The sequence below is a fragment of the Pantherophis guttatus genome, chromosome 2, assembly GCF_059756535.1.
Source record: "Pantherophis guttatus breed Tessera chromosome 2, ASM5975653v1, whole genome shotgun sequence".
In the NCBI taxonomy this organism is placed as follows: domain Eukaryota; kingdom Metazoa; phylum Chordata; class Lepidosauria; order Squamata; family Colubridae; genus Pantherophis; species Pantherophis guttatus.
In genome coordinates, this window is record NC_142064.1 from 24,124,084 (window position 1) to 24,137,690 (window position 13,607).

The 13,607-nt window shown below is 40.6% G+C and overlaps 1 protein-coding gene across 1 annotated transcript in view; it reads right to left on the reverse strand.

The window, feature by feature from the left end:
• Positions 1-13,021, reverse strand: part of PLCXD3 (phosphatidylinositol specific phospholipase C X domain containing 3) — a 105,930-nt gene extending 92,909 nt beyond the window's left edge. Inside the window, exon 1 of the mRNA XM_034440805.3 lies at positions 12,553-13,021. Within this exon, the coding sequence (XP_034296696.1) occupies positions 12,553-12,655 (103 nt within the window). The 5' untranslated portion in view covers positions 12,656-13,021. The remainder of the gene's footprint in view (positions 1-12,552) is intronic.
• Positions 13,022-13,607: the final 586 nt, after the last annotated feature.

Here is a 13,607-nt window from a genome sequence, read left to right on the forward strand (position 1 = left end):
GAGCTCTGACCTTGGGGACAACTGGTCCTTGTATTGTGTTAACTTTCAGTGAGGATGTTATAATCACTGATCTTATTAGTTCCAGATGAAAGAAAGTTATTATTCAAAGGTCTGGGGCCAGGCTGATGTTGGGTTTATTAATTTTAATACCGAAATCTCTAGCAGATGATTAACAAGGGCCAACCACATAATTGTTCCCACAAAAACTCCCTAATAGCAACAAAACTACTCTGTTCTTGCTAAGTCCTTGAAATGTGCATCAGTGGAGCAGATAATTAAGAGACTGGACATCATTGAAATGAATCAATTAGCAAACAATGGAAGCAGAAGGAAAATATGTGTTGGGGGTCATCAATTGTCTTTGATGAGAAATGGATGCATTTTATTTCTTATTGGGCACACCAAGATAACCTCCACAAATGTCTTTTTATGAAGGTTGAACTCAAAATCAGTATGGCATTTATAATTCTATAAGACTTGTGCCAGCTTACCCACATTGCAGAGCTCTGGATGTGTGAAAGTTGAACTCAAAATCAGTGTGGTATTTATAATAGTTTTGTGCCATCTTACCCATGTTGGAGACCTCTGGCTGTATTAAGTTATAGCCATATAATTTCAAGCCATAATTCCTAGAAAACAGCCTGTTAGATTAAAGGGGTATTTGTCCCCTTCAACCATATTGCTCACTCCAGTCATATTCTCTTCCCTGTTCTACTTCACAAAATAATTGTGATGACTGATTAGAGCTAGAGCTTTCACTAATTTTTGCTTCCCGAAGGAAAGCAGGAATAAAAACGAGCTCATACATAGGGTTTGCACAGCCTGCAACAAAATCTTACCCTGAAGTCTTATGGAAAATTGTATGTGTAATTCCTTGGCAGTCATTCTTCATCTTCTTAGTATTTCATCTCCCCGAATTCAAACCCATATCTGATGTGGAAGGAAGCCTATACAAAATGACTTGGAAAAAAATGTGTAAACATTTCATTCCAAACACATATGTATGGGTTTATTAGTTCAGTTATAAATTGGGTTAAGTGAATTTATTTATTTTATTTTATTTATTTTACCAAAAATTTATATGCCGCCCTTCTCCCTAAGGACTCAGGGCGGCGAACACAAGTTAAAAACATACAATAATAAAAGATCAAAAAGATTAAAACCCAGTTTATTTATTTATTTATTTATTTATTTATTTATTTATTTATTTATTTATTGAATTTCTATACTGCTCTTCTCCCGAAGGACTCAGGGCGGTGAACAGATTAAGATTTCATATACATATAATTTTTTTTTTTTTATAAACAGTAAATAATAAATTGAGTCAACTTGGTGTATCTGCTAAGACCTTGGCATAGAATTTAGATGTTTATGCTAGCCCTGCTTGTTGAAACAGAAAGGTCTTCAGGGCACGTCAGAAAGTGTGAAGATCTGGGATTATTCGTATTCCAGGGGGTATTTTGTTCCAAAGAGTGGGTGCCCCCACAGAGAAGGCTCTCTCCCTTGGAACTACTAGACGACATTGTTTTAATGATGGTACTATGAGTAGGCCTACTCTATGAGAGCGTATTGGTTGGTGGGAGGTTATTGGTTGCAGTAGGTGGTCTCGTAAGTACTCAGGTCCTAAGCCATGGAGCACTTTAAAGGTAAGAACCAACACCTTGAAGCACACTTGGAAGGCCACCGGAAGCCAGTGCAGCTCGCGTAGAAGAGGTGTTACATTTAAAACAACGACCATCAAAATAAGAAAAACCCAAGGATCAAAGTCAACCCATTTGTTGAAACAGCCAGGTCTTTAAGTCCCGACAGAAGGAGCGGAGATCAGGCGCTGTCCGAAGCTCGGTGGGTAACTCGTTCCAGAGGAAAGGAGTGCCCACGGAGAATGCTCTACCCTGGATGTCACCAGCTGACATTGTCTGGCCGATGGTACCCTGAGGAGGGCAGCCCTGTGAGTTCGAACAGGACGGTGGGAGGCGGGTAGGAGATGGTCCTGCAAATACCCCGGACCTAAGCCATTCCTAAATAAGTGAGCACAATGTTTCAATCAAGAAACGCAAAGCTTGTTTGTGTGGATATAAATTCTGACTTACATATCGAACTATACGAGGCAGTAATGGGGTGGCAATGTTCTAAGGAGGCAGGCTGGACTCGATGTTTTCATATTATGAAAATGGATCATATTTCTCAAGGCTTTTAAAAGACTTTGCAATTAGATCATCAGAGGTCTTCAAACTTGGCAGTTTTAAGACTTGTGGACTTCAACTCCCAGAATTCTCCAGCCAGCATAGCTGGTTTTTCAATTCTGGGAGTTGAAGTCCACAAGTCTTAAAGCTGCCAAATTTGAAGACCTCTGAATTAGATACTAAGGACAGCAGAGAGTCAGCTGGAAAAAAACCTTTCTTTTGAATGGTAACAGCCCCAATTACACATATCTAGAAATAGGTACCCCTGAACCTATTTATCTCCCTTGTAAAGAAGGACTGTTGTTGGATTGCTGAGCATTAGACAGAACTGCAGCTAGTACTCTGAACTAATCTTGTTAATACTTTGCATTGATGTGATTCATAAGCCCAACTGTGGATACCAGTTAGAAAAGTTTGCTATATTTCAAGTTTCTGAAACATGTTAAACTTTAACCAACCCACATTAAACTGCAGGACTGATGAGTGTAGCATGTTCAGAGTGGTATTTCTTTCCTAGTCATCTCCATCCATTCGAAGAAGAGATACCGATGGCAGCAGATCTTTTTATTTATATATTTCATTTGTAGCCTGCTTTTCCTCTGGAGTTCACGGACTGGGTTTTCTTTCATTTCATCTCCACAGAAACAACCCTTTGAGGTAAATAGGACTGAGCGAGAGGAACTAATACAATTCTATGGGCCCTGCAATTCAGTCAAGACTTGAATCTTGGTCTTACTATTGTAGTCTGATACTTAAATCCTCTATGCTGCCCTGAATGGTCAACTGGACATCCTGCAAACAATCCCCTACTCTCACCTCATATTCTTTGAATGTACAAAGTTGTAAAGAATACTAACTTTGCAAGATCCTACATCTTTCTTTTTGGTGACCGTCTTGCCTGTTTTGATCAGCAATGTGGAAAGATTTAGAGAGAGCAATTTCTGAACATCTAGAACTGTGGTGGGTTTCAATTTTTTTTTACTACCGGTTCTGTGGGCGTGGCTTGGTGGGTGTGGCATGGCTTGGAGGTCTTGGCTTGATGGGCATGGCGGGGGAAGGATACTATAAAATGTCTATTCCCTCCCCAATCCAGGGGAAGGTTACTGCAAAATCCCCATTTCCTCCTGATCAGCTGGGACTCGGGAGACAGAGATTAGAAGGGGGTGGGGACAGTCAGAATTTTTACTACCGGTTCTCCGAACTACTCAAAATTTCCGCTACCGGTTCTCCAGAACTGGTCAGAACCTGCTGAAACCCACCTCTGATCTAGAAGAGAAGTTATATTACTGGGACAAGGTTGATTTTTGTCTTGTTTTGTTTATTTATTGACATTAAGTTTACATCTTTATATTAAGGGTGAGCATCAGAGCAGAAGAAGGATTCCTAATCATATTTTCATTCTTAACCTCACCACTCAACATGCCAAAAAATGCCCCCCCACCTCAAATCACTACTCCACTACATTGGGGATGAACGGTGAAGTGCTTTCTTCTCAGAAGCTACCACTCCCATTCTTCAGGGTGATGCCTGCTAACAATGGGATGCCATCACCTCCTGTAGGAGAAGCCCAATTTTGGTTACTTAGTCAACATGTGTCACTCATACAGGCACAGAGGTCCACCCCTGAATTTTATGTAAGACAAGCAAGCCAGTTCTAATGACAAGTTGTCTGCTCCCAATGTGTAAAATTTGATTCCCAGAAATTTCCAGACATAACAGCCATGCTGAAAATTCTTTAGGTCAAAATTCTCTTATCTGGAAGTTTGAAATAAATGGTCACTTATTTGACAGCAAAACAAGCAATACAAGTAGTCCTAGACTTACGACCACAATTGATACCAAACTTTCTGTTGCCAAGCAAGATAGTTGTGAGGTGAGTTTTGCCCCATTTTATGACTTTTCTTGCCACAATTGTTTAAGTGAATCACTGCTGTTGTTTAGTTAGTAACACAGTTGTTAAGTGAATTTAGCTTTCCCATTGATTTTGCTTGTCAGAAGGCTGCCACCCAGTGATCCTGGGACACTGCATCTCTTATAAATATGAAACAGTTGCCAAGGGTCCAAATTTTGATCATGTGACCATGCGGATGCTGCAATGGTCGTAAATATTAAAAACAGTCATAGGTCATTTTTTTCGGTGCCGTTGTAACTTCAAATCATCACAAAATTAATGGTTGTAAATCAAGGACAATCTGTATCGGGGTGAAATCTACTTATCTTCCCTACTGGTTCAGAAGTGCACAGACGGCCCGTGCACATGTGCACACTCTCTGTGCATGCGCATACCCTTCTTCGCACGCACAGAGGGTAAAAAGTTACTTCCTGGTTAAAACCAGGAAGTAACGACGACCGGCGGGTGGGAGGAGCCTCCACTGCTGTCACTACCAGTTCTCCGAACCACCTACTGCCATTGCTACCGGTTTGGCTGAACCGGGCTGAACCAATAGCATTTCACCCCTGATCTGTATTCAAAAACCAAATTTCAGTCTTCCAGGATTTTAAAGTGGCTACTCTTAGATCAAGCTGTCAAATGTTTCAGCTCTTTCTCTTGGGACTTGATCAAAAACTGGATTTTTTTCATGTAATATTTGTGTTCATCAGCTTCTGTAGTGCAGGAATACTAACATCATAGACAACAACTGTTTGCATATGTGCATTATCAGTAGATAATAACCATTGTCCATGTCCTCAGCATTTCATCTCCCTCTGTAATTTTGCCAACCCATTATTCAATCCGGACATCATCTCAAAATATCCCTTTGTATATTCAGCAAAGCAGTTACATTTTAGTTGCAGTAAATTTGATGATTTTACAGGGAAGGGAGGATGGTGCAAAATAAAGAAAAAACTCACTTATGAGTTTTATATCTTATTCTTTAACGATAAATCTATTACAATTTTGAGACATCCAGACTACCCCTTGCTAGGTGCAATCTACCTTTAGAGTGTGGATTGGATAAATATAAGCTTTGGTGCACTGCTAATCACTGCTGCTAAAAGCCATGTCCTCATTTTAATTCCAAGGCCAAAGAACAAGCAGTATTCATAACTGCAGTGAATTATCAGGAACCAACTGTATTTTATTTCCCTGAAACATCTTAAATATTGAATCAGTCAAGAGAAATCCATTAGTGCCGTAGAGATAACTTGTCCTATGCACATTATTCTTCTTGTAACAACAGAGGCAGATAATATCCAAAACTAGAATTCAATTCTTGCTATGTAAGTCTTGAGAGCAACATCGTTCCCAATGTAACAACAAATTTAACATCTGCCACAGGAATATATTGATTTCGGTGAAGATGAATAAGAACAAGCTATAAAAGAATTTATCCACGATTGGGGTGAATTGGTCTGGCAGATCTGGATTGCCATATTAATCTATTAATGCTAGGTTTATCATCAGAGTTATTATCCTGGAGCAGTATACAATGCTGCTAAACTGCTAATAGCTATAGCACTTAGACTTATATACACCTTCACAGTGCTTTACAGCCCTCTCTAAGCAGTTTACAGGGTAGGCCTATTGCTCCCAACAATCTGGGTCCACATTTTACCCACCTCAGAAGGATGGAAGGCTGAGTCAATCTTGAGCCTGGTGAGAATCGAACTTCCAAATTGCAGGCAGCCGGCAGTCAGAAGTAGCCTGCAGTGCTGCATTCTAACCACTGCACTACCGCAGCTCTTAATAACCAGTACTGAGTAAAATAAAAATGGAGTATGTGTGTGAAGTTTCCAAAAGATGCCCTAATTAATTCATGAGCCACAAGCAGCCATATGTTAACAAAGAGAAGACTATCTAAAAATACTTAATTTTGTTGAGTTTCAACTATGACTAGACTATAATTGCACCCTTTGTAAATATAGTCTGATGGGTCTTGGTCTGATTTCATCTCTAAGATGTAGATCAGACCAAGAAATCCATCTCATTTTAAGATTAAAGCTACTTTTATTGAGATTGACTTTAGTAATCGAATTTTCAATCCTGATTATGTTTCACCTCTTCCCTCTCTTATACTCAGGTGAATTAGGGAGTGGGGAGAGTGTCTCTCTGAGATGTTTACACATACCTTCATTGTTTGAGCTTAAGCGATGTTTTCCTCCTCATTGCTATGGCAACAGATCTCCCCTCTCTCCCTCAAGGCCATCCTCTTTGCTCTCTATACTCTATGAATGATCACTATATTAAATGTGTTAAAAGAAAAAAAAGTATAACGAGAAAGCATTAATAAGATTAGATAGCACACTGGATCACAAGATTATCCAATTTCCTCACAATATGAGCAGACTATACAATTCCTACCATCCCCAGTCAAGGTGGATCGCTCAACCCATGTATTTGAGACTGCTGTATTGGCCATGTTAAACAGGTATGATCAGAAATCTAAAGCAATACACATGGAAGTTCCTAAACTGGCAGAGATCTTTCTGTATTCTGTGTAACTTGCACAGATACACTTAAGTGCAGTTGTTATCTACTTCAATAAAAATATAAAATTTTAAAATGAACAAAATAAAATCAAGGTAGGGGTGAAATCCAGCAGGTTCTGACAGGTTCTGGAGAACCGGCAGCGGAAATTTTGAGTAGTTCAGAGAACCGGCAAATACCATCTCTGGCTGGTCCCAGAGTGGGGTGGGAATGGGGATTTTGCAGTATCCTTCCCTGGAGTGGGGTGGGAATGGAGATTTTGCAGTATCCTTCCCCTGCAATGCCCACCAAGCCATGCCCACCAAGCCACGGCAACAGAACCGGTAGTAAAATAATTTAGAGTTCACCACTAAACCAATCAAGGCATAGCTCTCACAGTAACCCCATGAAGTATGTTGTGCAGAAAGAAACTAAGATGAGGAATAGGGTACATTTCTCAGGTTGCACGCTGATTTACAAGGATCTATCAAATGGAGAGAGAATGTCACATTGGGATATTGGTTAAGACTCTGGGCTAGAAAGCAGGAGACTAATTTCTAGTCCATTTTAGGCTTAAGGCCAGCTGATGATCTTGGGCCAGTCCCTTTCTCTCAGCCCTAGAAAGCAGGCAAGGGCAGAAAATCTGAAAATCTTGTCAGTGCTTGTCTCAAAGGTGCTTTTTCAAAAGACAACTGGACTGTTTTTTTTTCCCTGAGGAAAAAGGAGATGTTTTGCTTCTCATCCAAGAAGCTGGATCATCCAAGAAGACATTTCACTTCTCCTCCAAGATGAGAAGCAAACTGTCATCTTCTTCTTCCTCAGGAAAAAACAATCCAATTGCCTTTTGAAAAAGCATCTTTAAGATAAACTATGACCTGGATGACTGAGAATCTCTACAGGCATGCAGGAACTTGTCCAAGCAGTGTTCAGAAATCAATAACAACTCAAACGTACACACACACACACACAAATAATAATCAAACAATATGTCAGACTTTATGTCTGTATAGGTAGATGTGTACTCTTGGTCTGCAACAAGAAGTAAACCACTAAGCAATTTTCCAGTCTTATAGAACATACCTACCTTCCCTAACTCAACACTTTCTAAATGTTATGGGACATTAAATCCAAGAATTTCCAGCATAGCCAAAGACTGGGAATTTTAGAAGTTAGAGGGCAACACTTGCAGGGGTGGGGGGAAACAGACAGAAAGGCTGATTTGCACACTACCGAATTTGCACAAAAAATTATTATTTTCATTAGAAGACTTATCTTAAAGGACAGAGTAACTAATCATCAAGATACGATAGGGGGCTAAAACTATGCTTAATATTAGACTCAGCATTATATGAACACACACTCTCTCTCTCCCTCTCTCTCTCTCTCTCTGTTTGTGTGTGTATGTGTGTGTGTATGGATTCATTGAATCTCCTCAAAAATTGTTCATGAAAGCAAAACTGGGAATAAGTAGCCAACTTCAGCATCATTTTAATATGCTTTCTTGAAGGGAATATTCTCTCTAAATTTACAGCTAAAAGTGATCAGTATATTAATTGATCAATTGAAATATATGCAGGGGAAAGTTAGAAAGATATTTAATGAAAACAATCTACACACACACACACACACACACACACACACACACATGAACATCACAATTTAAGTAGAGGTCATCCTAAACTTACAACTGTAATTGAGCCTAGCAATTATGGTCATAAGTCGTAATGGAAATAAAAAGGGTAAACCATGGGAACTGACCTGATTTTACAACTTTTGCGGTGACTGTTAAGTGAATGCGGTAGTCATTAAGCAAACCCATGACCATTTTTGCCAGAAACCAGACATAAATGTTGATTTTCAGCAAAAATGTCATAAATTGCATGTGACAGCAGGATGTTGCAAAAGGCCATAAATGTGGGCCAGTTGCCGAGCGCTCAAAATGCGATCATGTGACTGTGGGAACTGGCCATCAGAACTGGGTCAGAATTGGATCATAAATACCTTTAGGGAGGTTCAATCATAAGTTTGGTCAGTCAATAAGCAACCGGTCACAAGTCGAGGACTGTGTACTGGTTACATACTGGAGTCAGAATGGTTGAGATCCAGACTCTCAAAAATATGGAAGTTCTCTTGGTGACTTTGGGCCAATCAGCTGAACCTCTTTCATAGGGTTGTTGTTGCTGACAAAAGTACGGTAGGTAAGAGTTTTACAAAGCAGTTGGAAAAACCCTGGGATCTACTTTAATAATCAAACATAAATATCAATAACACAACTTTTTAAAAGATGCCCTCTGGGTGCTCTTCAAATACGTTGGGACTATAATTTCCCAAATTCATAGATAGAATAAAGTTTTAAATAATTAACTATGCAATTGTTGGGTCCAGTTTAGTTATCATGTTTAAATTCAGAAGATTTAAGATTTAAATCAACCCAAAATTGTGTACGTTTGTCATGGTCTGGCAGAAGATTCTTTCAGTATAGTTCCATAAATGTTTAGTAGAAGTAATCCACTCACAATCATAGGAACTTACTCCAAGTACGTACCTGAACTTACAGGTACAATGCACTCTACCTGTACCTGTAAGTATAGGAAGAGTGCATTGATACATCAAGCTCTTTTTCTCAGGTCTCCTCCTGCTTTTAATAACCTCAGTTTGACACACACACCCTGGGGACCTCAGAATGCTTGCAACTGCCATAAGAAAAAGGGAATTATCTTTTGCTACTCTCAATGAAAGAGAACCAAAGGTGTTATCGATATTGCCAAGGTCAATTCAAATTAGTGTTTAGGAATGAAATCCCAAGGGTGACTTTGGAACAAAGTCACTTTTCTCAACTCTGCTTTCAGATCACTTACACCAGAGGTCTTAAAACTTGGCAGCTTTAAGACTTGTGGACTTCAACTCCCAGAGTTGAAGTCCACAAGTCATAAAGCTGCCAAGTTTTAAGATCTCTGACTCACATGGTCCAAGAGCCTCTCTGATAAGAGGTGTACTATGGTGCAACATGTTTAGAGGATGAAGTCAGAAAAAACTGAAGGAAAGAAGGAAGTGCATGCAACCAGTTCCAGACAATGGCACAATTGGCCTTTGATTTGGGGGGGGGAGGATTTTCAAACTAACACTTCTTGTCTTGCACAGAGAACCCCCCCAAAAGGCAGCAGAGTTATAAAAATATTCACTAGTATAGCCAATGTCTTCCAGTTACGATACTTCCCATGAGCATACATACACCTTATAATTAGGAGGTCAGAGCCTAGTAGAACCATCAAAGGAAACAACATGAGTCTTTCTCAGATTCAAGCTATATTTTGCAGTTATCATTAAAAATTAAGAGTATTCTCATGTATTATTTCCACCTGTTTCTTGTCCAGAGCAATCTACTCTGAAAGGACTCGCAATGGGCTCCCAATTTCAATATCAAGCCTAGCTCCTCAGCATGGGCTAAGCTGTCGATTTCTTCAGCTACAGCTTTTCCCAGCAATACCTAGAGACATCAAGGAACAAAACTGAGATATTTAGCATGCAAAGCAGGTGCATTACAACTGAGCTATGACATGTCTGGAGTGTGTTCAACAGCAAGATTAAATGCCAACCACCCACAGATGGTCTCATCGTCTATTGTTAAATGCCATTCATGCTGTACCACAAACTTACTCCTCACTGTAGTCCTGGCACCTGAATTACTCAGTAATCAAGAAAGGTTATCTAACTATAGTGCTTAAGATGATTTTTAAAAAAAACAAAAAAAAACTTATTGTGATGGGAGGGGGGCATAAAAGAGAGACAAATAATTGTGTTTTGTTTTTAAATTTAACTAGCCAAATAAACACATCACCAATCAGTAAGCTATCCACTTTCTATGTCAGAGCAATTAACCTATTTGCATGCACTAGATTTCAATTAGCATATATTAGATTTCAATTAGCAATTAACAGAAAATTCCTTTGTACTACAGAATATAAAAGGTTTCTCTCTCACCCTCCCCCTTTTGTCAAAATGCTTTTTGCAAACAAATTCCTTTTCAAATCAGGTATTCATTAAGAGAACATATTAGAATATATCCATCCCCCAGAAACCCTCTAATTTTACCTCTGTTTTGTCTTCTTTTTGCCTTTACTAAGTACAAGTAGCAAAAATGCATGGAAATATTTGAAGTATCATCTGTTTTCATAATTAGGTACAACTTCCTTCTAGCTGGTCTATATTGTTTTATTGATTACACCAAATAAGTAAGCATTGTTTTTAGCCTAAAGTCTACTAAAATTTAAAAATACATCCTTTTTCCAGATCATATAGAACACAAGGCTGAAACTTACTTAACCCCCCCCCCTCACACATATGCATTCTTTAAATTCCTTTTTCATCCTCCGGTATTATTACAAATGTTGTACACTGGGCATTTGGATCTAATATGCACCTAACACGTAGAGATTTTCATAAAGGCAGCTTAAAAGGTATACCACAATGATTTATTATTTATGCAGATATAAAGCTGAAGTGGTTGGGATCCAGACCTGTATACAGTATACTAGATATTCATAGAAAAAACTCAAGGTGATATAAACCAGGAGATTTTAGAAGGTATTGATGAGCAAGAAAGAACAATGAAACAAACTCAACAACAACAAAGTCTCAATTATTCAGATGAATAACCACATCCTTTTCTTCATGTCTGTGTGTGTTAAGAAAATTTACTATTTTTGGAAGCTGACTTTTTTTTGTGAAGAAAAATGCTCACAGCACAATCATGTCAATAATTGCATTCTCCAAGAACATAACAAAATTTATAATAATCTACCTCCACAACAATCTTGCCAGGTAAGATAACAATTAGACAAACTTCCCTCAAGACCTTCAAAGGAGAAATAAGATTTTGCTATTCAAAGCTCCCTGTCCCACCATGGTTATTTCTTACAGGTTTTGTGGAGGTAGGTAATTTTGAAATGACAGCAGTGCCTATTTTGAATACTAGCAGATTTTTCATGTTTTATGGTACGTCAGCAGTAGCAATCTCAAAAGCTTTTGCCAACCAGTTATATTTCAGCACCGAATTGAACTGCTTGTCTCCCTACATGAATATACCTTTTTAACATGCACATCCATTACTCAGTCACTGCAGCAGCAAGCAAATGTGTGAACCCGCCAACTTCATAGCAGAATGGTTAGATTTTCATCTTAACTTCACGTGTCAGGGGCATAGTATTAACTGTCTGCTGGTTCAAATACACAACTTCCCCAGTGTGGTAAACAGAGTGATGGGGTAGGATGTGGTGTGTGCATACTGATGTGTCCGGTTCAGGGCAAAAAAAAAACAAAAAACCCAAATCTTATCTGAATTACAGTTGCTATCTTACAGAATAGTAGGGAAGTGTATTAATGAATCAAAAAGAAAACATACAATGTGTGGACAAACCAAAGTGATTTCACCACGCACATCACTTTGTGGGACCCTTCCAGGGTGTTATAGAGATATCGATCTATCTATGCAGTCTAAAAGTCCGGAAAAGACGGCTAAAAATATATGGTTCCATGAGCCGTAACTTTCTTCTCTTGTTCTCTGAATACAAGCTGGGTCTCGGAGAGCGGGGAATATTTCAGCACCATGGATAGCGATACGACTCCTATTTAGATCTCGTGGCCATCTACCTAAGCTGAAGCCGAAGCTCGGGATGTCTCGTACAGACAGATCGTCGTTACAAAACGGGGAGGTATGTCATGATCCCCAGTCCGCCATCACGTTCATTTATCAATCCCCATCAGATAGCAGGCGCTGCACGGAGACGGCGTCCAATGTCACCTTTCCGAGAAGGCAGAGGAGCTATTCCCGGCGCGTTCAAGACTCAACCGTCTCGCAGCTTCCCACCAATGAAACCAAGCAAAACATCCAACAAAAAAAAAAAATAAAAAAAAAAATCAATGCCCCCCTCCCTGTCTTTCCCCAACGACTCCGGTTCTTACCTGGGATGGCCAGGTTTGCCAGCGGCACGCTGTGGATGCTTTCGGGCAAACTTGCCATCCAGTCGGCGAATTTCAACTCAGCCTTGCCTTGCGACGAAGCCATACTCGGTGCCTGCCAAGGAAACCGCTCGCTTGCTTGCTCGCTCGCTCGCTCGCTTGGCTCAGCCGGTTAAGCAGCAGCCCCTCCTCCTTCTGCCGGCTCCTGGAAGCCCAGCCGCTTTGCTCGTCTCCAGCCCTCGCTTTGCTAGAGAGAGTTTTTACGCGCCACGCTGCGCCACGCCCACGGGTGGATGGCGCAGGCACGTGCGGAGACGACTTATTATGCCAAATCCTCTCGGCGGCCGCTGAAGGGGCTCGGCTGGAAAAGCGCCAGTCCGGGGAAGCGCAGCTTGCCTCCCCGCCGTCTCCCTTTGCCACTTCCGAGCGCGTCTTCCGTCTACCTAAAACTCCGCCGAAGGCTGAACGCGCGCCTAGGGCGCAACGGGGGCCTGGAGACGAACCCTAACTCTGGATCTCCTCCTGGGGAGGGTCAGGCCAACCGAGAATCAACAGCAGGCTCTTCTCCCTTCTGGTGCCACCGGGGGTGGGGGGGACGGGGGGACATACGAGAAGGAGGCATTTTTTTCCCTCGGGGAATGAAAACGTGCGCGATCTAGAGAAAGCGACAGCCTCCTTTATCTTGCCGCCATCATTTTAGCGCCTTGGCTAGGAGGATCGTTATGCTTAGAGGCAAAAAAAAAAAAAAAAAAAAAGGAGCGTTGCCATCCTATTCGCAATTTATCCCCCTTTCAAGCCTGCCCTATTGTTCAAGTGGTTTATTGGGATTGGGTTTATGCTGCCTGAAAGCAGCCCTCAAGATTCAACCACACCATGATTGGGGGTGCCATCTTGTCATACCCTGCCTGGGAGAAAATCCATGATAACTCTTGTTCAGCAGTTGAAATCTCACCAGGCTCAAGGTTGACTCAGCCTTCCATCTTTCCGAGGTGGGTAAAATGAGGACCCAGATTGCTGGGGGCAATAGGCTGAGTCTGTAAACCGCTTAGAGAAGGCTG